This window comes from Salvia miltiorrhiza, chromosome 5 (genome assembly GCF_028751815.1).
Source record: "Salvia miltiorrhiza cultivar Shanhuang (shh) chromosome 5, IMPLAD_Smil_shh, whole genome shotgun sequence".
Classification (NCBI taxonomy): domain Eukaryota; kingdom Viridiplantae; phylum Streptophyta; class Magnoliopsida; order Lamiales; family Lamiaceae; genus Salvia; species Salvia miltiorrhiza.
Window position 1 is genome coordinate 9,522,647 of NC_080391.1, and position 25,513 is coordinate 9,548,159.

General features: G+C 37.2%; 3 protein-coding genes across 7 annotated transcripts in view; all 3 read right to left on the bottom strand.

Annotated features, from left to right (window-relative positions):
- Positions 1–6,834: 6,834 nt before the first annotated feature.
- Positions 6,835–9,043, bottom strand: LOC130985842 (chaperonin-like RBCX protein 1, chloroplastic). 5 transcript variants are annotated; one of them, XM_057908996.1, is made up of 8 exons: positions 8,872–9,001; positions 8,441–8,630; positions 8,129–8,273; positions 7,904–7,998; positions 7,458–7,575; positions 7,346–7,362; positions 7,187–7,249; positions 6,835–7,107 (listed from the first exon to the last, which is right to left on the bottom strand). In XM_057908996.1, exons 2-8 carry the CDS (start codon positions 8,486–8,488, stop codon positions 7,036–7,038), a joined length of 558 nt encoding a protein of 185 aa, XP_057764979.1. In that variant the 5' UTR covers positions 8,489–8,630; positions 8,872–9,001; the 3' UTR covers positions 6,835–7,035. The 5 variants fall into 5 exon arrangements, with proteins under 5 accessions (XP_057764979.1, XP_057764976.1, XP_057764981.1 ...); XM_057908993.1 differs by having other exon boundaries at positions 8,441–8,726; positions 8,872–8,984; XM_057908998.1 differs by lacking the exon at positions 8,441–8,630 and having other exon boundaries at positions 8,872–9,043.
- A 641-nt stretch (positions 9,044–9,684) lies between these two features.
- On the bottom strand, positions 9,685–12,083 carry LOC131025496 (L10-interacting MYB domain-containing protein-like). Its single transcript, XM_057955290.1, has 3 exons — positions 11,564–12,083; positions 10,022–10,390; positions 9,685–9,936 (listed from the first exon to the last, which is right to left on the bottom strand). The coding sequence occupies exons 2-3, from the start codon at positions 10,388–10,390 to the stop codon at positions 9,685–9,687; spliced, it is 621 nt and encodes a 206-aa protein (XP_057811273.1). The 5' UTR covers positions 11,564–12,083.
- A 12,544-nt stretch (positions 12,084–24,627) lies between these two features.
- LOC130985853 (probable long-chain-alcohol O-fatty-acyltransferase 5) overlaps positions 24,628–25,513 on the bottom strand; it is a 266,259-nt gene continuing 265,373 nt past the window's right edge. The window contains exon 2 of the mRNA XM_057909017.1: positions 24,628–24,696. The gene's annotated coding sequence lies outside the window, so the exon portion shown is untranslated. The remainder of the gene's footprint in view (positions 24,697–25,513) is intronic.

Here is a 25,513-nt window from a genome sequence, read left to right on the forward strand (position 1 = left end):
AGATAACCGGCAGGTGAATTTAATAGCAAACTGATATGTTCCATATCCTGGCGAAGTGATATGCACCCCGATTCCGCACCCCTCTTTTGTCACTGATCCATCCACACAAGCCACCCAGAACTCTGGTATGGGACGACGAGTTGTTTCTTATATGAAGTCTGCCAATGCCTGCGCCTTGATCGCCGTTCGTGGCTCGTACTCTACATCATATTCCCCTAGTTCCACAGCCCATTTAACCATTCTTCCTGACAAATCCGGGCGCCCCAAAACTTGTTTGAAAGGTAAAGACGTGCGTACCACCACTCGGTGTGAAAGGAAATAAGGCCTCAGCTTTCTTGCCGTGATCATGACCGCCAGAGCAGCCTTCTCGATCTCTGTGTAATTGAGCTCAGGGCCCTGAATAATTCTGCTGACAAAATAGATAGGTCTCTGATGGCTTCCCTCTTCTCTGATTAGCACAGAGCTGATTGACTCCTCCCCCATAGCTATGTATAAATACAACGTTTCTCCCGGAACTGGCTTGGTCAGAGTTGGGAGTTTTGCTAGGTATACTTTAAGATCCTCAAACGCCGCGCGGCATTCCTCTGTCCATAAAAACTTGGTTCCCTTCCTCAACACTTTGAAAAACGGCATGCTTCGCTCTGCCGATCGCGATATAAACCTGCTCAAAGCAGTGATACGCCCATTCAGAGTCTGCACCTCCTTGATTCCTCTGGGCGGTGTCATTTCTAAAATAGCTTTGACCTTGTCGGCGTTGACCTCAATCCCTGCTGGTGTGACTTTATACCCCAAGAATTTCCCTGTTGTGACCCCAAAAGTGCACTTGGCTGGGTTCAACATGAGTCTGTGATCTCTGACTACTGTGAAGATCTCTTCCAGATCAGACACATGGTCCTCTGCCCTGTTACTCCGTACGAGCATATCGTCCACGTACACTGAGATATTCTTAGCAAGCTGTTCTTTGAAAATTTTTTCCATCATTCGCTGATACGTGGCTCCCGCGTTCTTCAGACCAAACGGCATACTCTTCCACCCATATACTCCACAACAGACGGCAAAGGCCGTTTTGGCGATGTCTCCCCTGTTCATCTTTACCTGATGATACCCTTGGTACGCATCCATCATGGATAATAAGGCACATCCTGAAGTGGAGTCCACCAATTGATCAATCCTCGGCAGAGGATAGTGGTCCTTCGGACAAGCAGCGTTTAAATCTCTGAAATCCACACACATCCTCCAGGTGTTTGTTTTCTTAGGTACCATTACCGCGTTTGAAATCCACTCCGGATATTGCACCTCCACAATATGCCCAGCTTTCAATAGTTCATAGACCTGCTCTCTGATGGCAGCGTCCTTTTCAGCCCCAAAATTCCTTGTCCGTTGCTTTACCGGCTTGACCTTAGGGTCCACGTTGAGGCAATGCTCCGCCAACCCTCTATCGATTCCCTTCAAATCTGCGGTGCTGAAAGCGAACACATCCGCATTTCGCCGAAGACAACCAATGAGCTCCTCTCTGACCTGATCACTCATGGCCGATCCGATTTTAGTCTGGAAACCCTCTTTCCCTGGAAATAACTCTATCATATTGCAAACATCACTAGTGGACACCAGCGCGGTTTTCTCTGTGGAGTCTCTGTCTTTTAATAAATCCGCCAACTCTTGGCGCTCCTCTGCTGGGGCATGCACCTCGCCCACTTTCCCCTTCTTCCGGGCGTTCGACCCCTCTATCCATCTTTCCCTTTTCTGCCCCGCTGACTGTGTGAGCATTTGCACGTGGCATGCTTTTGATGTCGTTTGATCGCCACAAACTTCTCCCACTCTTCCACCCTCGATTGGAAACTTCATTTTTAGGTGAAACAAAGAGATAACCGCCCTGAACGCCGTCAAGGCGGGCCGGCCGAGTATGACATTGTACGAGGGTTTAGGCATATCCACCACTAAGAACCGTACCATCCTTGTTTTGTTGCCTGCAGCTGTATTGCCAAGAATCAACGGCAGCTCTACATACCCCAGAGGCATGATCATCTCTCCTCCAAACCCAAACAGAGGAGCATTTGTCGGCTCAACATGAGCGTTAATTCCCATATTTTGGAGACATTCCTTATACAAGATGTTTACAGCGCTGCCCGAATCCACGAAAATACGGTGAATAATGCAGCCGGCAATGTCCGCCGTGATGACCAGCGCATCATCATGCGGATACATTAGTGTGTGTGTATCCTCTGCTCCAAAGGTGATTGCAGGCTCTTCTGCTGCATTCGTAATTTCCATGACCCTTTTAGGATAATACCCTGTTTTAACTGCTCTGATGACTTGCTTTTTAGCCCTATTTGATGTGGGCATCCCGTTCTCCCCACAAATCATGTGAACTTCCCTTCTATACGGGGGGGGAGGAAGAGCTTGCTTGTCTGCCCCCTCTCTGCGATTATCCTGGTTGTCATCAGGCCTGCGATCTCTGTTGTTGTTCCCCTGTTCTCGTCGCTGATCCCGGTTATTTCTTTGATCCATCTGATCTCGCTGATCTCTCTGATCCCTCTGATCTCGCTGATCTCTCTGATCAGTCCTCCTTTGACCTTCATTTCCCCTGTCAATGAGATGGTCGAGATATCCCTGACGCACCAGTAACTCCAATTGGTGCTTAAGGTGACCACAATATTTCGTGTAATGCCCGAAGGAATTGTGATATTCACACAACTTATTGTTAGGCCCTTCCTGCGGCGGCCCAGTCCGGTAGGTCCCCGGTGCCCTAAAGAACGGCTGATCCTTTATCAGATGAAAAATTTCTTCTTGTGGTTTAATCAAGGGCGTGTATTCGGTAAATCGCGTTACTTCATTCACTGTGCGCTGTTGATTAGATGGCATTCCTCCCTGGGGTGGGAGTACCCTGGGAGGCAACCCTCTGAATGGGGCCCTATCTTGCTGTCTCTGTCTTTCGGGTGCTTCCTCAGCTTTCTTGACTCTGTGTTTCTCATTTTCCACCTTCCTCGCCATTTTGGCATCCTCCAATTGTAGATAACCCGGCAGCCTTGCCATGATGTCATCAAAATCCCTTGCTGGTCGAATTTGTAGTTCGTCAAAAAAGATCCCCGGCCTGAGTCCTCTGACATAGGCGCAGTTTTTAATTTGTGATTCTGCCTCTGGCACCTCCAGAGCGGCAAGGTTAAACCTCGCTGTGTACTCCCGTAGCGTTTCTCCCTGCTCCTGCTTAATATCCATCAGCGAAAGGGCTGACTTCCCTACCCTTCGTGAACTCGCGAACTGCCGCAAAAAACGAGTCTGTAATTCTTCGAAATAGTGAATGGAATTTGGGGGCAGCGTTCCAAACCATAACTGAGCTGGTCCAGTAAGAGTAGTGGAGAAGATTCGGCACTTAATGCCCTCCGTGTACATGTGCAGCGTAACCAACCCTTCAAACCGATTGAGGTGTACCTCCGGATCGGTAGTGCCATCGTAATCCAGTGAGATGGGCTTGTAGCTTCTAGGTAAGGTATCTGCCAAGATATCGTCCGAGAAAGGACTGCGGTTGTTGATCGGGTGGAGCCTTGATGTCTTAGCTCTCTTGTCCCCCTTATGCCTCCCCTGCTCCCTTCTGTCTCTGGGCGCATCACGAGCGTGGCGCTTGTGGACTCTATATTCATGTCTGCCAGAGGAATACTCCAGCTCCCTCTCCTCCGACCTCTCTGTGTAGCGCGATTTTTCTGATCGATGGGACTTCTCCACCCGATGCGATTTTCCTGACCTTTGTTCCCTATCCTCCCTTCGGGATTTCTCCCTAAGTGATTCCTCCAGATCCTGGAGTTGATGTTTCAGCTGAGACACTTGGTTTTTTAACCGAGCCTTCTCCCTTGGTCTCTCCTCCTCAAACACCAGGGAGACGGATTGACTATCAGACTCGTCAACCCTCTCCTTTCTCACAACACTGTTGAGTCTGACCCGGCTCCCCTCTGGTCTTCTTTCCACTTCCCTGTCAGCCGGGTCCCCTTGCACTTCCAGAGGCATCGCAGCTTGTTTGTTGATTGCTAAAGTGTTTACCTCCTGAGCAGCGGGAGGTGGGGCCTCAGTGCCCTGCAAAGTAGCCGTTCCCACCAGTGGAGCTACAGTGGGAACAGTGGACAACATGGGAGTTCCTAGTGCTTGACGCACAGCGGAGTAGTGAAGCAGCGCCATCATCTGTTCCATCGACCCAAACGTGAGTTGTCCCGCTCCAGACGCGGGAGTTAAGCATGGCATGTCAGATCCTGGAGTCACCAGAGCAGATCTCTGGAGGCTTGCATTCAACCCTGTCAACGGAGTGGCGGAGATAGCCTGAAACCCTGGTGGGGCAGTGAAGGTAGCATTGCCCTGTAGGCCGGTGAACAATGAATGAGGCATCTCAGTGGTGAGAGCAGCGGAGTCGAACTCCTTCTCCAGGTTGCGGTGAGCATCTGATGATCCCATGGTACCTACATGTAGACAAAGTGAGAAACAATCCTAACGACGAAAGAATAAACCCTCCATTACCGATGGGAGTTTCGATATAAGAAACCCAATAAAGAATCCCGAGCACCGGTACGAAGACCGTTAAAAAATTCCCTTCCAAGTAATTCTACACTCGGGGAAATAAACCCCGAGTATAGATTGAGAAAACAGAGCCCTCAGTAAAATCCAACAGAAGCAAGATACCCAGAGATAAGTACAAACAGAGCAACCACCAGAAGATATGTTAGCACGATTCATTAAACATAATAAGAAAAGGAATTATGTAAGAAAACAAATACTGCCATAATACGAAGATTAGTCAGGGAAAACATGGAGAACATGAATAATCGTTTCCCATAAGTGAAGATCGTCCACAAAACAATAATACGAATCTCACCACAACAAAGATAAAGTGTTAATTATCATATTATTGAGGTAAAGCCCTCGCATCAACGACAATAAATACCCTTGAAATCGAAGATGAGCCACAAAAACCCACATATCCATAGCAAAAAACCCCAATATATCAGGAACAGAGCATAACTTCCCAATTCAACCATCGAAATCGGAGATTAGCCACGAAAAACATGAGAAACACCCCTAAATACCCTTCCTTAAACGAAAATCATCTGTAAACTCACGGCACAGAACCAACATACCAGAAACAGATTATCACCCCCGATTCAGCGATACAAAGCGAGGATTAGTCACCAAAACATAGGAAGTAACGGTAATTATCAATCGCAAACAAAGAATACCCACGGATTAGCAACGCGAACCCGAGCACAACAGAAGCAAAGTACTAATCGGGGTATTTACCGATGCAAACCCATGAATTAACAGTAATAACCACACGCTTCACCGAAAACAAGATAAAACACGAAGATCGCCCACAATTATCGCATTAACATGCAAAACAACCACATACAAGCAACATAAACCCAAAATATCGGGGATCCGTAAGAAAACGACGAACACAATCGGAACAAAGCACCCAAATACAATTTCCTCATGCAAAACACTAGATCGGTGAAGAAAACCTCAATTCTACAAGAGAACCCCTTATTCGCAGATAACTACCCCAAATAAGCGGTAAATAAACGTAAATTTCCCCTGATTCATGTTTTACGCCCGTCGCCACCTTTCCCCATGCATCCAAAACACAAATCAACGCAGAGCTCAGTAAATTAACAACATATTAAACCAGAAAACGCAACTAAACGATTAAACACAGCTGGATATCCGGATTATCGGACCAATCGGTGCCAACGCCCGCAAATCTGATTGGATTCACAGATCTGCGTACGCCGGCGACCGTAATCTCACGTCTTAATTCAGTAGCTTTCCCACAGACGGCGCCAGTTGGTGTTTACGAAACCAACACCTAAAACTATAGAGAGAAACCGCGAATTATACCTAGTGTGATGACTTGAAGAAGACGAAGTAAAAATGATCGGAAACCTTGACCCAAAGAGAAAATAGCAGTTGTATTTGAAAATATGAGATAGCGTAAGTCACAGTACACGAGCTCGGGCCCTATTTATAGATTTACAAGCGGAGGGGTAAAATAGTAAAAATATCTTCGGTGCATGCGTCTTGCGTGGTGGAAGGGTACGCTGGTAATTTCGATAATACGCGGGAGACCTTCCCGCGCATTTAACAACTCCTCTGGTAAAAATGTCTCCTCTGGCAAAAGCGTCTTCTCTGTCGATGTAATCTCTGGTGGAGATGACTCTTCTGGCAAACACGTCGTCTCTGGCAAAAGCGTCTTCTCTGGCCATGGTGTCTTCTCTGGCGCGGATGACTCCTCTGACGAAGGTGGTTCCCCTAGTGAGGGTGACTTCTCTGAAGAACGCGATTCCTCTGGCAAGAGCCATTCCTCTGATGGATGAAATCCCTCTGGTAAGAATGATTCTTCTGACCCATACGGCTCCTCTGGCGAAAATGATTACTCTGATTTGTACTCTCTCCTTATTCTGCACATATTGCTCCTCACCATGTACAATTGGATTGCACTCTTACTTATATCCCCATCCGCACCCTGATCTGCATTCATATCCTGACCCAAACTTTATAAATAACACTATTTTAAGTGTGGATCAACCTGATTGTACGATACACACACTTGTACCCAAATTTTTATGTATATAGATAGATTACATATGCTCCTCGAGTCCTTGTGAAGCATCCTTTGATTCGCAAACAATCTTTTAATTACTATAATAATTAATAAATAGTATTGTACACGAGAAGATTAAATTGGGCACTTCAAGAACAATTTGAACCATACATTGTCCTTTATAGTGCCTCTCGTAGTCTCGTGTTTCACTTGATCACATATATATACTATAAGCCAACGTGAGTAACCCTCGAAACTTGATCGCATGAACCATTTTTGAATTTCTTTATTTTTTCAAGTTTTTCAAACCATCAAATTTGTATTTCATAATCTGAATACAAGTGATTAGGTAGCCTTTATACATTCATGCATCACTCAGAAACCCACACAAAAAATATACAAACATTTCGAGCAATCACATGATGTATATATGTGCATGTCCGAGGAGATCTCACTTCTCAATTATCACTATTCACTGTCGTCTCCGATAAATAATCCCTCATCACTTTTGTATTACGATCCTCCACCATCTGCACATCATCACATCACTCTTATATTTTTGCTATTTTATTGAGTTAATTAATTTGCAAAGGCAGGCAATGTTTCCACCTTTGATGCCAATCGCTCTAAGTTGTCCCATTCGAAATCAGTTTTGCAATACGCAGATCGAACCTTCAATTATCAACGCAGCCGCAATCATAATTACTTCACAAACGCATAAACATAATCTCAAGTTTGAGCATAATAAACGACAGATCTGTCACTGACCTCTAATATACGCAAAGCTGCAAGATGGAAATTGAACATACATCATCAATATAATAACATACAGTAATTAAAAACAGATGGACTAATGGCACAAATCATACGATTATTGTACCTAGAGTTTTGTGATTTGATGATTCCCGCATCAAATCAGCGCAAAACTTGTCCCCGTCATCGACCGAGTGATTTTCCATGAATTTCATCATATCTGCATACGCCTCTTCGTTATAGCTCTGTGCCGCCAACCTACCTAATGTCAATATATTTCGCCCAAATTCCACTACTATAAAATTGAGAATTCGTGTGAACGTTTATGAACAATTCAATAATTTTGATGAATAAATTAATAATTATTATGAACAAACACTTTGGTCTGAATTCAAATCCTGAAGGAAACGAAACTTTCACCATATTTAATAGATACGTTTGTTATCAGTTATATTGCTTTACTCGTAGAATTTATTGATTTGTTGGTTATTTTCATTTCTCGGGAAAAATAAAATTATCAATAGAACCAAACCCTATATATATATATATATAGAAAGAGAGAGATGGAGAGACCTCAAGCTGTGCAATCACAATTCTAACAGCGACGTAGGTGAAGAAATCGTGAAGGTGTTTTGCTGCTCTGGCTTCCGGCGAGGCTTCCCCAAACCCTAACGGCGGAGACAGGTAAGATACACATACTTACTAGATTAATGCAGTATATAATTGAAAAATTAAAAATAAAATACAAACTAAAACACAATTTCAGCGATTAATATGAAGATATATGCAGCGACCGACCTGGCACGTACATCTTGTGACATTGGAGAGTTGTGGAAATGGAGCGATTAGTTGGGGTCCACCATGGCCGAGGAGGCCTGTTTGCACTGCCCTGGGGTTTTAGCGGGAAAATGGACGGCCAACTCGGAATTGTGTAGGACGCCATCTGTAACACATAATCTAAATTTAAATAATTTTAAATGCCAAAATATTAGTAGTATAAAATAATGAATAATCAATCTTAAAAATCATTTTTAAAAAGGAATAAATTCGTACTTAAATAAAACTTGAATTATAAGTATGAAGCCACATAAAGATAATACTCAAGCTTACACTAAACAAAACATAGATACTTATATTAGGTGCAAATAAAAACATCATTTTAAAAAAAAAGAAAAATAAAACAACGGCCACCGCCGCTCTCCTGCTCCGACGAGTAGCCACCGCCGAGCCTTCATCTCTCCTCGCGGCGAGCCCTCCCTTCTTCGGCCGACAATTCCATCTCTAATTCCTCCCTGTCATTCTATATATCTAATTTCATTTTATTTGTTTTAGATTAGATAATTAAGGCATCTGATTTTGTACGTGGGTCGATTAACAGAAGATGTGTGTTGGGTATCTGAATTCAAGAATGAGAATTTTTTTTGTGAGAAATCTTAGGTTGCTTGGTGTGTTTGCTCAAGATGAAAGAAAGAAGAAAAGATAGGCTTGCTGTATTGAAACAAAACTGTATAATTTATTTACTGAATAAAAGGATTAATTACCTTGTGAAGCTCTGCAGACAACCGAACGGAAATGAATTTAAGTTTGGTGCGTTTTCAGAAAATGAAGTGATAAAGGTAATAGGGTGGACTTGAAAGAACAGATGTTCAGTGGCTGAAGCAGATTCAATCAGAAATATGTGGCTTAACTACAAAGAACCACGTAAATACCATTGAGGGTGTTTGGCTAAGCTTATTTTTAAGAGCTTATAAGCTCCAAGAGCTTATAAGCTCTTTCAAGAGCTTATAAGTTGTTTTACTTAAGAGCTTATAAGCTACAAAAGTGTTTGGATAATTGAGCTTATAAGATGTTTGAAATAGCTTATAAGATGATGGAGTGTTTGGCATTATAAGCTCTTTATATATGTGTAATGACCAAAAAGGACATTGTTTATGGAGCTTTCAATTAGAGTGCTATTTTAAACATCCTCTAATAGTAATTATTGCCGATCTTAATTAAAATCAATTTTATGGATATTTAATAGATGAACATTCTCACTGTATAGGTATTATGACCAAACTTCTATTCTTTAATTAAAATCAGTTTTAGCGTTTTTTTTTAACTAATATATAACCAAACTTCTAAATATAAATTAGAATAAGGTATTTATTATTTGAATTCAATACCTTATTTATTCTAATAATATAGGAATTCAGTTTTAACATCTTTAAATTAGAATACGGTATTTATTATTTGAATTCATTTTATGTATTGCCAAAAAGGAACGAATATACATCCAAATATTATTTAATAATTAATTTGCTCTTATTTTTAATTCGTATTACAACTGCTTCACTCTATTTATATCTAACATCCTAGTCCAACATCCTCACTATCCCACCTAGTCCAACATCCTCACTATCCCCAATCTCCACGTGGTCTTCAACTTCTTTTGCCTCACTATCCACCCCTAAGATCTCATTCTCAACATCAAACTCATTTTCAGATCTTTGACTAGGAGCTCGTGCTCTTTCTCCAGTAGCAGCAACATCACTGAATAGTTTATCATATTCGAACCATACTAATGATAAATCTTTGTTCTTGAACTTCTTAAAATCAACATTTTCCTACAACATCAAGTATGTCAAATCAATCCAAGATCTAGTAACTAAAATAAATAATAGTCGTTAAGAATTTAATGTAGATACTTACTCTTATTTTCCTGCTCCACCACTCCTCCGAAGCATCAAGTGAGTTCTTCAAAGGATTCCAACCAATTACAGTCTCACTGTGCATTAGTTTCTTAAATGATAACCATTCTTTCTTCATTGCATCCCAATGATTTCGAATTTGCTTGTAAACAAGGTTTTTACCAGTTATTTCATTAAACTTTCTAACAATATTATTCCAGCCATTCACATTGAAGTGACTATTTGGTCTATTGCCTTTCCCAATTTCTTCTACACACAATTGAATAAATATACGGTTCAAGTAGTCATTCCACTTAGCAGAAGATGACCCATCGGTCATTTTATTGATCTTACCAACGATTCCTTTATTTCCTTGATCACGATTCTCCATCTAAGCATATAGAAAATGAATAAAATTGAGAGCTGAATATAAACTGCACCCACAATATACAATATACAAGATTTTCGCAAGGTGCAAGCAAGTATAAACATTTAGTAATTGATTTTGCCGAACTGTTGTTGATGAGAGGGAGGAGATTATACTAAAAATTTAGAGAAATATACTCAAGTCTTAACTGTTGCTGTAAGATTACACTTGCAATGCCAAAATATAGAGGATATGGTTGCCATTTGAATCACCAACAGTGCAATATAATTTCTGCATCTAAAATGCTGATCAGAGATCTAGTCTTTGAAAGAGGGACATACAACACTAGAGTATTTTTTTAAGCAATATAAGAATATTTTATGGTAAGATCACTCACTGCCTGCCACAACTAAGATGACTTGAACATGCTCAGCCCAACAAGACAAGAACCCTATTTAACTTTTTATGGCAAATATAATACAGGCCCAACTATATATCAGCTACTCACTCTATTGGTAACTTTGACAAGGTGAATATTAATGAAAAAGCAGAGCCTTAAGAAAGTTGAATGCTACACACATACGAGGTAACCAGACATACGCAGATAAATCACAAAAAGCTTTAGCACTTTTTGTTACTTCCACTATAGAGGAAAATGATATAACCTTGCTATATTGATACAATGCCCAAGAAAATTGTTGCAGGATATCCATTTTCTTGCTTCCAATTGAATGTGTGGTTTGATTTATTTTTCTTTTTCTTTTTCCAGCCCAAAATCACAAAATTGAATTATCTAACCTTTAATTCAATTGAGGAGAGAGTAGAGACCCAAATTTTGAACTCGACCAAATACATCCTACAACCATCTAACCTAGTTTGCGTAGCCATAAATATTAATTCATCCATAAACTACCATAAACCTAAAATTTATTCAGTATAGTAAAGAATCTCCTCTCCCACCCACCCACCCACCCAAAAAAAGATAAAAAGAATCTGGACTGCTTGGTTCTAAATGCACGCGAACTGAATTTCAAATAGAGCAGAAGAGGTTCAGAAACTTATTTCCAATAGCCAAATTATAAGTCACAAAACCACCAAGAAATTCATACTTTATTTCCAATAGCCAAATTATACGAGATGCTTATAAGATCATGAGATGTGATTGTGCATTTGTTTTAAAAAATAAATAAATATAACCTTCTCCGCCAACGAGATTGAAGTAGAGATCGGCGATGTTGGGGCAGCTGGCGTAGCAGCGGTTGGAGCAGAGGTGGTTGGCGAAATGCGGTTCCAATAGAGAATCGGAGGAGATGCCGAGCTCGCTTCGCTCGAGGCCGCACGCTTCGATGCAGTCGCACGCTGTCGAATTGATAAACCCTAGTTCCAGTGAGAGAAGATGAGAAAGGGGGAGGGAGAGATGAAACGAGATTGAGAAATTGTGGAGAAATCTGAAATGAAAATTGAAAGGGCATAATTGAAAATACAAAAATATGTCAAGGTCATTTTAGTAAATTTAATGCAGCTTATAAGCTCTCTCAAAAAATAAGTTGGGGTGGGGGAACTTTTATTTTTTAGAGCTTATAAGCTCTTAGAGCTTATTTTTACATCTTATAAGCTCCTAGATAGCTTATTTTGCCAAACACTTTTCAAGAGCTTATAAGCTCCTAAACAGCTTATAAGCTGTTTTAAGGAGCTTATAAGCTCAGCCAAACACCCTCTTAGTATTAAAACTCAATTTAACCATTCTTTTATCACACAACATTTAATTATATATGGGCTTTCCTTAAAAAAAATTATATATGAGATTGCAATATACGATGATAAATGGATCTGTAAAATAATATATACTCCTTCCGTCCAATAAAGCAAGACCAAGTTTCCTTTTTGATTTGTTCCACGAAACAAGACCAACTTTTAAAAATGACAAAAAAATATTTTTTATTCACCTTTTCACCTACCACACTTAACACACAAAATACCAATTTATTAATTCTAGTACCGAAAAGAACTAGGTCTTGCTTCATAGGACAGAGGGGGTATTTCCTAACTTCTTATATTTTCTTTTTGCGACGTTTATAATTATATATATATTAAAAAATTGTATCTCACCGCTTATAATACTTCGTTTATTTTTATTTTTACATTTCACCACTTTCGATACAATTACAAAATGTTTTCACCACCCTCAATACACTCAATAATCTTTTTAAAAACTTGTGTTATTCCTCATATAAAGTTCTTTCAAGAATGGAGGGAGTATTGAATTTTAGTCCAAAATTAAATAATGCTCAATCTATAAAAAAATTTATATATATTTCATTTATGGCCCAAACATGAACTAAAAAAAGAATAAAATTTCTATTTTTAAAAAACATAATCTATAATTCAAAATAATACTATATTTAATTAGGGGCGCGATGAAATAATTTTATGAATTTGACATATAATCATTTTTTTAATAATTTCAAAATTTTAAAAGTAAATAATATCAAATAAATAAATTGATTTTGGGCTCATGTGACATGCACCATCTTATCTAGGATGAAGCTGCTAAGAATTTGGTTTTCTATTTTTTTTTTTTTAAGAATATTTTTTCTCTATTATTTATTGTGATGCGAGTGGGGGGGTGTATCATACATTTTGCGAAAGGCAATAGCACAATAAAATATCTTTTGGCCCGGACCCGAAATATCTTCCCGCTGGTGTCATGGGACCGACTGCAATATGTCTGTTAACGTATGCATATAATATAAGGAATGTAATAAATTAATCTTTATTAATTGTTAGATATTTTAGATGTAAAGTCTCCGGTTCGGGAATTTCCGATGACCCACCCGTCAATCGTGTAATCACTTTCATTACTACTTGTATTCATTTTCCTGTTACAAGGACGACAACAAAAGTGGGTGACTTCACTTGTGAATTTAATTAGACTCCATTATCTATTCATAAGTCATTACTTACCTTCCCACTTTCCTTTTTTTTACTTGTTTCACATCTTAATATTCATTTCTATTTATAATAAAAATAAATAAAATATTTATTTCACTTTAATTATTTTAGGGTTATTTGCGTGTAAATACATAAACTTTCAACATTTTTTAGTTTTTTCCACGAACTTTATTTTTTTAATCTAAATACACGAATTTAGTGTTTTTCTTATTTTTCCCATAATTTTTAATTTTCTCCATTGATGCTAACGTGATCGTCGGAGCTGCTGACGTGGAATAACCGTCATAATTATAAGTGGTGATTAAGGACCTACTTATTCGCCATTATTCCAACCAACTTTGACGCTCTCAGACCACGAACGACACTATAGGGATGGGTTTATCGGAGACTAATTCTACCCCTAGTTAGAGACATAAATTAGAGAGTGGATAAAATTGACATAGATTAGCAGAGAATGTCAACGAGAATTGATAGAATAATGAGTTTACCTTTTTTTTTGAAGAATTTGTATTATTTACGCAAAGAATGGGATGAATTCTATGGCTTTATTCTTTTTTAATAATTTTTGTTGTTTTACGCAGTAGGTGGGGAAGGGTACCTCTTTTAATTTTATTTTGTCAAAAAAAAATATATAGAAATTAAAATATTGACATGTATACTACGACACTTAAATAATATAATAGGCAACATAGACGTCAAATTAGTTTTAATTTGACCGGAATTATTGTCATGGGAAAAATAAGAAAAACACTAAGTTCGTGTATTTAGATTCAAAAAATAAAGTTTGTAGGGAAAAACTATAAAATGCTGAAAGTTCGTGTATTTACACGCTAATAACCCATTATTTTAACATTCACATAAAAAAGTGGAACCCTTTTTCCACTCACAACACATTCAACCACTTTATTAAAACACGTGTTACTCTTAAATGGATACTGAAAATTGGAACGGAAGAGCGAGTATGTTTTTCTTCCTAATGAATTATCCAATATCTTTTTCTTCAGAATAATCTTAATGTACCAATTTCAATAATAAAAAAAAAAAAAACCAAAGACTATCCATAACAAATACGAGTATGATTGAAATTGGACGCACGCTGACCTGCTTCACTTTTTAATTCAGAACAATTTATAATTACAAACTTTTATAAACAATGCATAATAGTAATGATAGTACTATGTTAAGTTGTGTAATTGGGAAAGCTCAAAAAAGAAAGTTGTGTAATTGGGAGAGAAAAGAAAAAACACTAGTTCCTAAATATTTTTTTTTTATGTAGGTAAAGTCCTTAAATAATTATGAAACTAACAAAAAATGCAATCTTAATTCACAGAAAAACAAAACAAAAATGAAATCTGCTTCCCACGTCCAACGCTGTCTGAAACTCGGCATATATTCTGTTAGGAAACAGAAAAAGGCAGGATTGGGCCGTTGAGTGGTGGTGGGTCTAAACCTAATGCATATAGCTTTTGAACTTGGTCTTGCTGTGGCCCATTACTGCTGCAAATTAAATGCATGTCAACAAATGAAATTGGAACATAAAGGAATCAAATTTCCACATTTTTATGTCTTCAAAACTGTGTATGTGTAAGTGTACTGCTGAAATAATAATTATACGAAATTAGTCTTCAAAAAATAATTATACGAAATCTATATAATATATAAAAGATGAGTTTTTCCTTCCATTTTTTTCTCTTTTTTTTTCTATCTTCTTCCACCAATTTTTTCACTATTTTTTTCTTTTTATTTTTTTTATATTTTAATTATTTTCTAAACGTCACAAGTTATGAAAAATATAAAATATTTTATTTTCTCTCTTTATTAAAAAATTGAAACTTTTTATTTATGTTTGTGTATGAAAATAATTATTATGATGAATAATACTATGTAATAATATATATAATGCAAATTTTAATTATCGAATAATTTTAAAATTTATTTAATAACTAAATTATCATTAAACTTAGTATAAATTGAAAATTTAAATTTCTAAATTCAGGATTTTATTGAGTAATTGATGTGAATGTTGTATTTGTTTATATTTTGATTTTTATTATTTATATTTATTTATTTATTTATCTATTTATTTAAATTTATCGTTTAATTTCAATATCCGTCGTGCATCGCACGTATGGGCGTATACTAGTTACTATATATATATGAGTATATATATATAGTGGTAAACTTGTATTATACTGTTGACACACGTCTAATTCTCTTTTGGAAATAGAGAGAAGCACAGTTGACGTTGTGAGAGGTTAGGCAAATAATGTGTGAACATATTCTGTTTGGAAATAGAAAGAAACACAGTTAACGTAGTGAAAGGTCACTCAAAATACCCTTTTCGTAAGTAAAAAATACTTCATCCGTCCACGAAAGAACTTTTTATCTTTTCTTTTTAAAACGTCCACAAAAAAATTTTCTACTTATTTTTGGACTATACCCCACCAATTATAATTACTTATTTTTCACTTTTTCACAACTCTCAATATTAACTATAACACTTATTCACCACTCTCAATACACTCAACAACTTTTTCTCTACTCTCAATACACTCAATAATTTTTTTTCTTAAAATTCGTGTCACTTCCTCCTAGAAAGTTCTTTCATGGACGGAGGGAGTAATATTGACGGTGGGAGAAGGAACACTGAGATTTGAACTTTAAATCACACGGCTTACAAACTGAAATCTTCTCCACTTGAATGTTCGCTTATTGACAAAAAAAAACAAATTTTTGTAATATTATTTTAAGTAGTGTCGTGCTTGATTAATTGACTCTAAAGGAAAAAAATATTGTGTCCTTAATTATCCTCTCATCCACACTAGAAGAGACTTAAAATGGTGATTTTAAATTCAATCCCTTGGAACATCCACGATGCACAGCCCTTAATAGGCTCTATGGAGAGCCACCCCCTCCATAACAGGGGCTCTATAGATGAGCTCCATAGATTTTTCATCTTATTTTTAAAAATTGAATTCTAAATAAAATAAAAAATTAAAAATTTTATTAATCGTTGAGATTCACGGAATGCGCTAAGTCGCGAAGTATTTGAATTAAACCTCGTTGTTTGTTTAAAATATTTATTGGGCTTGTTTGGGTTTGATCACCACTCATGCCATTTCTTCAATTGTTTCGGCATTTGTTATAAACTGCCTCCCAATCCTTCACATCCTTTTAGACACGTTAAAAATGCGACTTGATTTGTTTATTGTCGCACCCCAGCGTGCTGGGAGGACACATATCATTGTAGCGCTTCGTATTTCCCTAGTAGACGAGCGCCTTTTGATCTTGACAGCGTTGAGGGTCACCTCGGCTCATATGGAGCAAATTGGCTTAGTCTCTGGAAAGGTATAGACGACGCGCCTAGTGGTCGTCTTGGGGAGCTCGAGTATCTCAGCAACTTCGCATCTTGAACAAGTTGTGTTTCGTTCAAGTTAATACTCTCGAGACCTTGAGGGTTAAATGCATTGAAGGGTTGGGAATATGACGAAAAGCTCAGAGGAGAATTTGGAACATTATCATTTTTTTTGAAAAATTAAGAACGAGAACTAAGCTTAAAATAGGAGGAGGAGGAGGAGAAGAAATATGAAAGAACATATTTAGATTTGGTGTAAAAAAATGAGTGAAAGCATGATATTCAAGTGTTGAGAGCATTATCAATCATTTTTTATAGGAGATTTTTCATTGTTATTTTTTAAAAGTACTGTTCAACGACTAATTTGAAATTTAAGAAAAAAGACAACGATCGAATTTAGAATTAAATTTTGATTTTTTTTAATAGTAGCCTTTGATAAAACAACAACAAGCCGGGCTCCTTCTGCTGAGCCGTGCATCAAGCCCCCTTATATGACAATGAATTGAGTCCGCCGAAGGATCCCCATACACTATCTCCTTTCATTTCACTAAAGCCCATAACTATTATCTTTGCTGCTGAAAATTAAATACATGTGCTCAACCTTATCGATAAGTGAGAGGGACAAAAAAAAAAAAAACTTATCAATAAGTGAGCCCTACTTTGAGTGGTTTACAACAATCACCAATTTCACCCCAATACCCTATCCATTATACAGTTTATACTTATGCCACATAAACTATTTCATTTTGCCTTTTTTTATTATCCTTCCCAATGTCTACTCGCAGAATGCATCACGTCAAACTTACACTTATAATGTTATTATTGTTTGCAAAAATAAAGTTTGCATAATGATTCCAAAAACTAAGAAAAAGAAAGTTTCATTGTAGGGGCCGATTGATTTGTCGGATGCTGCTATTAAATCCTACAACATGTTTAAACTAATTATATAGGAGTAGGTCAATTATTGAGGCCGCTACACACGAGACTTCAATTTCAAGTGTAAGTATAATTTAGAAATCGTAGGTATATAGAGTATTAGTAATGCATTTTTTGACCTTTGTAAATAATAATTTTACTAATGATCTTGTTTTCCACTAATTTATCAAATAAATATAGTAAAAATTAATCTAAAATAGTGTGCTGGAAGTCATTAATAGATATAAAGAGGCGGCGACCACCGACGAATTCCTTAAATTTTATTCCTGCTTTTGGACTGCTCATCCGCATATAATAATGATCCCAACGAACACAGTGAAATTTCACACTTCATATTTTTTTTTTCTTTCTATTTTTTCTATATTGTTAAATAAATTGAATAGAATGATTGATTGCCTTAAATGTTACTCATTCCGTCGGTTTAGTAATACAACTTTTAATAGTTTCTCGGTTAAAATATCAATTAGAATTACAGTAGATTTAATGTGTCAAATGAAACGGCATCATCTCAACTGAATTCGCCATAAATTTACTCGACGTTTGATTTATTTTACCGCATATCTCATCAATATTTTAATTATGGATTGCAAGTTAGTGTTATAAATACTATGATTCAAATTAATATTATAATTAGTAAATTTATCAAATTCGTGATTTAAGACAGCGAAAATAAAAATAGAATTAATAAATTAATCAAATTACAGAAGTCGATAGCGCTAGATGTAGTAGATGGTATTGGCCAACCCTACGCCGACCCACCCCCAACTTTAATTGTATTGGTAGTCAATACCAAATTACCAATAGCTTGGCGCATATCATTAAATAGATGAAACAATTATGACCATACATTGTAGTTCATCACTATTTTCATTTAAAGGAAAGTGTCATTTTTTTTTTCAGAATTACAAAGTGATATCTATTTTTTTTAAGCACAAGAAGTATCTATTATATAATTAAATAAGCAATTCGTATATAGACGGACCTCTACACCACACAAAAGGAAAAAAACTACTCACACGCAGGCGAGATCATTACCCACACAAAAATGAGTTTTTGAGTGTCTGAACTTTGTCACTTGAATTGGACTTCATTGGCAAGTGTCATTTATTTTAGGGTTAAGGTACAAATCCACCCTTGAAGTAGACACCCCTAGAGCGTATCACTCCCCATACTCGACATTGGCCCAAATACACCCAGAGTCCATAAAAATTGTGCATTTAAACCCAGCAAGTTAACGGTTGTTTCTTGCTGTTAACTTTTTTTTTCTCTGCCCAGCGACCATCCACCCCCCACCTGCCGCCGCTGTTCACCCGATTGCAAAAAGAGAGGCGACGGTGATTATCATCGGACGGATGCCAGCAGAGAGAGTGGGGGAACGAACCATGGGAGTATTGGGGTGAGGCGACTACTACTTCCCGGAGTCATGGACTGCCAGATTCAAAGAGAACAAGGGTCGGAATTCAGCGGCGCGGCCATCTCCGGCCAAGGGAGGCGCGACGAACAGACTCCAGGGGAACACCAATTTCGCCTAAACCGAGAGAAGCTAGGGCTTGACCATTTTCCTTCGATCGTCGGCACGCGAGTAAGGAAATCGTTGGCGAGCGAGTAAGGAAAAAGGAAAAGGGGGCGGCGGACCATCTGTGTTTGTGAGCGGAGGATTCGGTGATGATGAGAGATGAGAGAAGAGAACGACGTCAGGGGCGAAGGCGGCGTCGACCTGACGAGGTGGCGGCCTCGCCGGAGTTCAGAGAGAGAGGACGACGCTGATTTGAAATCAACGAGAGATGATGAGAATGATGTGTGCACAACCGTGAGTTTGAGGAGATGAGTACCATTTGTTTTTCTGCAATCGGCCGAACAGCGACGGCAGGCTGCCATTGTCTCCGGTGGTGTGCGGCTAGGCGGCGCGGTGGTGGTCGGAGTTGTGGTGTGCGGTGGTCGTAACAGGAAGGGACGGCCGGTTGGGGGGGGGTCGTAGGTTAGAGAAAAAAAAATTAACGGCAAGAAACGACCGTTAACTTGTTGGGTTTAAATGCACTCTTTTTATGGGCTCTGGGGATTTATTTGGGCCAACGTCGAGTATGGGGCGTGATACGCTCTAGGGGTGTTCACTTGAGGGCCGAGATGGATTTGTATCTTAACCGTTTATTTTATTTAAAGCTGTTCAACGCCAAACTCGACTGCTTAGACACGAAGGCCAATCCTATTTTTTTCTTGAACTACTAGTGCAAAAAATAAAGAAAAATCAATCTATTATGGTTATTTTTATTTTTAGTCAATTCTTATTATATTAATCAATTTAGCCATATGATTTGACAAAATTGTAGCCAATCCTCTGAGACTAGTATGCCAACACCTTTTTCAATTAGTAATTTCTCTACGAGACAACACCTTAATCTAACTAAAATCATGCTCCCTTCATCCAGTGAAATTCGATCATTTTCTTATTGGCACAAATTTTAAGAAAATAATACTGTTAAGTGTGATAGATAAAAATGTGAAAAAGTGAAAAGACGACTAAAAGGAAAAAAAAATGCCATAAAGTGATCAAGTTACATAAAATAACCCGAAAAAAAATACTGATCAAATTTTGCGGGACGGAGTAATGAAAGTAGTAATATTTATGATCAAAATATTATTGCAGTGTGTAACAATGTATTTGTGTAATAATGTAAAATACATTGTTACACATTTTTCTCAATTAACACAATTTTGCAAATTCATGTAATATTTGCGGAAAACACTTTTTCGCAATTATACACTTAAAAAAATATAAGTGTGTAAATCGTCCAGAGGCGGCAAAGAGGTCGAGACAACAATAGCGTTGGAGAATCGAGGCAGCGAGACAGTGAATGATGCATGCCATGGAGGCCCAAGTTACGTTGCATATGTGGGCTGATTTAATAGAGTCTTTTATTTTGTTTTATCTTATAATTTTCGTGGGTTATGTTAGGGTGGCTGAAATTAGGCCTTAGTTGAGTCAATTTTGAGTTTTATACCTTGTTTTGACTAAGGATATGTTTCCTTATTAGATTAGGAGTTATTTTCCATGTTTATTCTCCTAGTTTGGTTAGGTTTTCACATACCTTATTTGTAGTCTTTATGATGGACGAAAATTAGGGTGTCTTTTGCTTGTTAGTCAAGTTAGGTTTAGTCTTTACTTTGCCTATATATAAGGCTTTGTGTTGGACGAAATTTTGAGCCTACCTTTAATCAAATTGTGAGTTTTATTTCTCTCTTGAGAATTCCGAATTCCTCTTGATTTTTCCAAGACGAATTCATTTATCGACGTAACGGCGAGTCAACCAACCCTCGTCGGGTGTCATTCAGCGTCCCCGAGTTGCTGCGTCAACTTCACGTTGGGGTTTAGGGATTCGTTCACCTAAATCATTCCGTGGGTTAGATTCAGAGGTTTTGGGATTTCCATCCTTTCCGTTGAAGTCAGTCTTCCGCGTGCGTTGTGTTCGATCGATCGGCAAGGATCGTATCAGTGAAGGAGAAAGAGAAATAGTACCTTGAGGTAGTGAAAAATGGACGAGATGTCGAGTAGTTTGCTCAAATCGTGAATAAAGTTATCTTTACTTAAATTGTGAATTTTGCTCAAATCGCAAAGTTTGCTCGACATGCTCAACCGATACAAGTCAAGCATTAGTGGTAAATGCACTAATAATGTATTGTGGTAAATAAATTAATACTCGACATGCTCGACCTCTGCGATTCGAGCAATCAAACATTAGTGGTCGGACATTCTTACAAAATGCACTAATACTTAACATACTTGATAATTGTAAGTTGAACAGTCGGGCATCAGTGCAAATGTATTAATACTTGGCATAAGGGTATAATTATTTTTTTAAATAGATATAATTATATTTTTATAAAAGATGAGTATTTGTTAACTTTGTTTCTTTTAAAATGGGTATATATAATTTCATTTTTGCCCCATTGCATATTATAACACTTTAGTGTGAAGTCCTTAGATATTTTTTACAATGACTTCCTTCTCCAAAATACCTTCAAATAGTTTTAAGGTAAAAACCCTCTTCACTATTTTGGATAACGGAGAATCCAAAATTTTGTTTCTTCAACCATTTAATATATATGTCGTCAACAAGTCAAATGGTACGTGTTGCCGATTGGCTATGGACCTATGGTGGATCATTTTAAGTAAACTGTACAAAGACCAAATTATTATTATTACTATGATTATTATTTTGATAATGTGCCATTGTTATAAAGTTTACGTGGCAGACACTTAAACTAATTTTCACTCAACATATTAATATGACCATAAATTTGTTTACTTTGAGGAAACTATGACCAATGAGAACAATAAATGGTAAGGATTTGATTTATATAGCTGAAATATGCCCTTTCTTGTCATGTTATATTTTATACTTTATATTTTATTATATGAAATACCGCATGTCAAAAAATTCATATCATAACTATATTGTCATCTTATCTTCATGCATGATGCATGTCTTACTTTTTCACTTTTCCTATTGTGTGCGTGAGAGAGAGTTGTTAAAAGGCATAGGGCGCCACAATCCCCAATCCCCAAACAAAAAAGGATAAAAGTATGGGTCAAGTTGCAATTTATTATCCGACATTTGCATTTATAAATTTGAATCCTTCCATTGCCAATTTAAAATTGAAATGTAGAATAATGGGTAAAAGATGAAACGGTCTTCCTGCCTGCTGCCTGCTAACTTGTCTTTCTTTTTCTCCCAATCCACAAATTGGAACAAACAATTCTGTTTATTCATTTAAAAAAAAAAAAAATTCTCATAAGTTATTAGTCCGCCCAAATAGATTCTTCTAGCAAGCTGTTTCAAATCGACCAGATCAACAGAAACATGACAAACAAATTAATATACTCACCTACTACTTTATAGTTTATACTACTAGGCTGTGTTTACTTTTTATCCCTCTAAATGAAGGGATAACAAAAATTTATGCCTTTAAATGTTTACTTTCTTATCCCATATTTTACACAAACACTATTTTTCCTTTCTTATTTTCACATCAATGAGGGATAATATTATTCCTTCATTTTAGTATGATAATATTATCACTCCTTGAAGTGAAAATATGGAATGAAAAATAGTGTTTGTGTAAAATGTGGAATAAGAAAACAAACATGTAAGTGCATAAATTTTTGTTACCCCTTCATTTAGAGGGATAAAAAGCAAAACACCCCTAGTATTTAATACTTCATCCGTCCACGAAAGAACTTCCTATCTTTCCTTTTTAGGACGTCCACAAAAGAACTTCCTATCTATTTTTGGACTATACATCACCACTTATAATCCTCTAACTTTTCACTTTTCACAACTCCCAATATTAATTATAACACTTTTTCACCACTCTCAATACACTCAACTATCTTTTATCCACTCTCAATACACTCAACAATATTTTTTCTTAAAACTCGTGCCACTCCCTCCTAGGAAGTTCTTTCATGGACGGAGGGAGTACTATATATTTCCTATCAGACTTGTCTGGGAAAGTGTGGTTGCTCTGGGAAAGCAGAAATGGTAGTCGTTTTCAGGACAAGGCTTGGGATATTGATAGACTTGTCTTACAGATTAAGGGGAGACTTTGGAGTTGGAATGAGGCTTACAAAATTGTGGAGTTAGGAATACCTTTTACTTCATGGTGTTCCAAGGATTTCAAACTTTTTATGTTGTTTTGATTGGCATTCCTGATGCCTTGTTCCCTTTCTTTCAATAAAAGTTTTATTATACTGATAAAAAAAAACTATATATTTCCTATCAGAAGATTTATGAGATCCAAATGTATACATGTGCATTTTTATAGCAATACACTATATATATGTGAAATAACAATGAGAATGTACTCTCTTCATTCCATAAAGCAAGACCAAGTTTCTTTTTTGGTCTGTCCCATGAAGCAAGATCGATTTTTAAAAGTAGCAAAAAATTTACTCTTTATTCACATTCACTTTTTCACCTACCACATTTAACACACAAAATACCAATTTCTTAATTTCGATGCCGAAAAGAACTTGGTCTTGCTTCATGATGGGACGGAGGGAGTATATTTTTTTTAAATTCCCTTTATGTAGATTTGTTGTGCTAAAAATAGAATAAATGGATACTAGTAGTTGAACAACCATATATATACATATAAATTAACTAAACAACTAATAAGATTTTACATTCATCAATGGATATATACTACTCCTCCCCTACTCCCTCCGTCCACGAAATGAGTACCCATATTCCTTTTTCGTCCGTCCACGAAATGAGTACTCATTTCCCTTTTTGGCAAGTGTACCCCACACATCTCTTTAATTAATACACTCAAAAAGTGGGACCCTTAAACTATTCAAACTACACTCCATACATTTCTTAAAATCCGTGCCGTCCACAAATGGGTACTCATTTCGTGGACGGAGGGAGTATATTTAATTGAGATGCGCGCGCGCACACACACGGTGCATACACATATACATTTTTTGAATGGGGGAAGAGTAGGCATTGAGGAATGAATTTACCGTGTGTCGGCACAAGCTCACTCGCTAAATTTGATTTTGGCTTGCTAGAGAGGGCATATAATCATCCACATCACGTACACGGATTCATGATTTGAATCCAAGGACGTTGTGTGTTAGCTAGAAAGACTCGATATAAGCTATAGTAATCGTATTTTATGTATTAGTAATAAGTTTAATTAAAAGATATGTATTGTATTCCACACTTATGGCCTAAGCTAAGTCAGTCAATAAATTTCAACGAACTTGCTGTACTATGGTAATTAATGCTGTTAAATTTTTTGGTTTAAATGGTGTATATATAGTTTTGGTTATATGGATATGTTTCCCCTTAGGGTGTGTTCTCGTTGGTTGTAAATTTATCATAGGAAAAGCAAAGATAAACAAAATTTCACCCTTTAAATCATTCCTTTCTTTTCTCACATTTCCTACTTGACCCTTACTGCAAATGAGGAATGAGTAAGGGCCATGTAGAAAATGTGAGAAAAGAAATGAAGAATTTAAAGGGTGAAAGTTTGTTTATTCTTCATTTTTCCATGATAAATTTACAACCAAAGAGAACGCACCCTTAAAGAAAATGAGTTGAGTCAGTCGATTCTAAGAGTTCTGTCCATGACAAACTTCAATTCAACATATATATGTCAATAATTGATAGTTTGAGGTATTTATGGTAAAATCAATAGTGCGGATCATTTCTAATTTCTATAGTAACAACGTGTATAAATTGTCTTGTTTTGGATGAAGCTAGAAAACAGAAACATATTACTCCCTCCGTCCCGCGAAGCGTGACCCACTTTTCTTTTTGGGTTGTCCCACGAAGCTTGACCTGTTTCTAAAAATGGCAAAAAATTTACCCTTTATTCACATTTTCACTTTTTCACCTACCACACTTAACACACAAAATACTAATTTCTTAATTCCCGTGCCGAAAAGAAATGAGTCACGCTTTATGGGACGGAGGGAGTAATATAAAGAGCTACATGCATATATCGTTTATGCACCAGAAATGAAAAACTTGGAAAGTCAAAACAAGCATAGCGGTGTAAACACGAAATAAACACGGTTGCCAAAAAGTTGCATATTGGCATTTAGTTTAGATAGACAGCCAAAAATAGGCATTAATGTGCTACTCTTTTCCATGGGAATAATGAAGTAGCCTTTACATAAACTTTAGAATCTAGATAAAGTATTTTTCCACTTCAAGGGACGAATATATCTCAAATGCCAAACCCAACATTTCGTACAAAAGACTTCCTCTCTGTCACAACACAAATGATTGAAAATTGAAATTATTATCTCATGTAAAATAGGCCGAACTCAAGTTCAAAAATCCTCATTTGATTTCCATATATATAAAAAATACATATCCCAATTTGACCGTATC

Coding starts and splice junctions, on each gene's coding strand:
- LOC131025496 (XM_057955290.1), bottom strand. CDS start 10,390: ATGGAGAATCGTGATCAAGGAAATAAAGGAATCGTTGGTAAGATCAAT. Junction 9,937..10,021: donor GGTGGAGCAGGAAAATAAGA/GTAAGTATCTAC, acceptor TTGATGTTGTAG/GAAAATGTTGATTTTAAGAA.
- LOC130985842 (XM_057908996.1), bottom strand. CDS start 8,488: ATGATGTTTTTATTTGCACCTAATATAAGTATCTATGTTTTGTTTAGT. Junction 8,274..8,440: donor GTATCTATGTTTTGTTTAGT/GTAAGCTTGAGT, acceptor TATGTGTTACAG/ATGGCGTCCTACACAATTCC. Junction 7,576..7,903: donor TTGTGATTGCACAGCTTGAG/GTCTCTCCATCT, acceptor TTGGCGGCACAG/AGCTATAACGAAGAGGCGTA.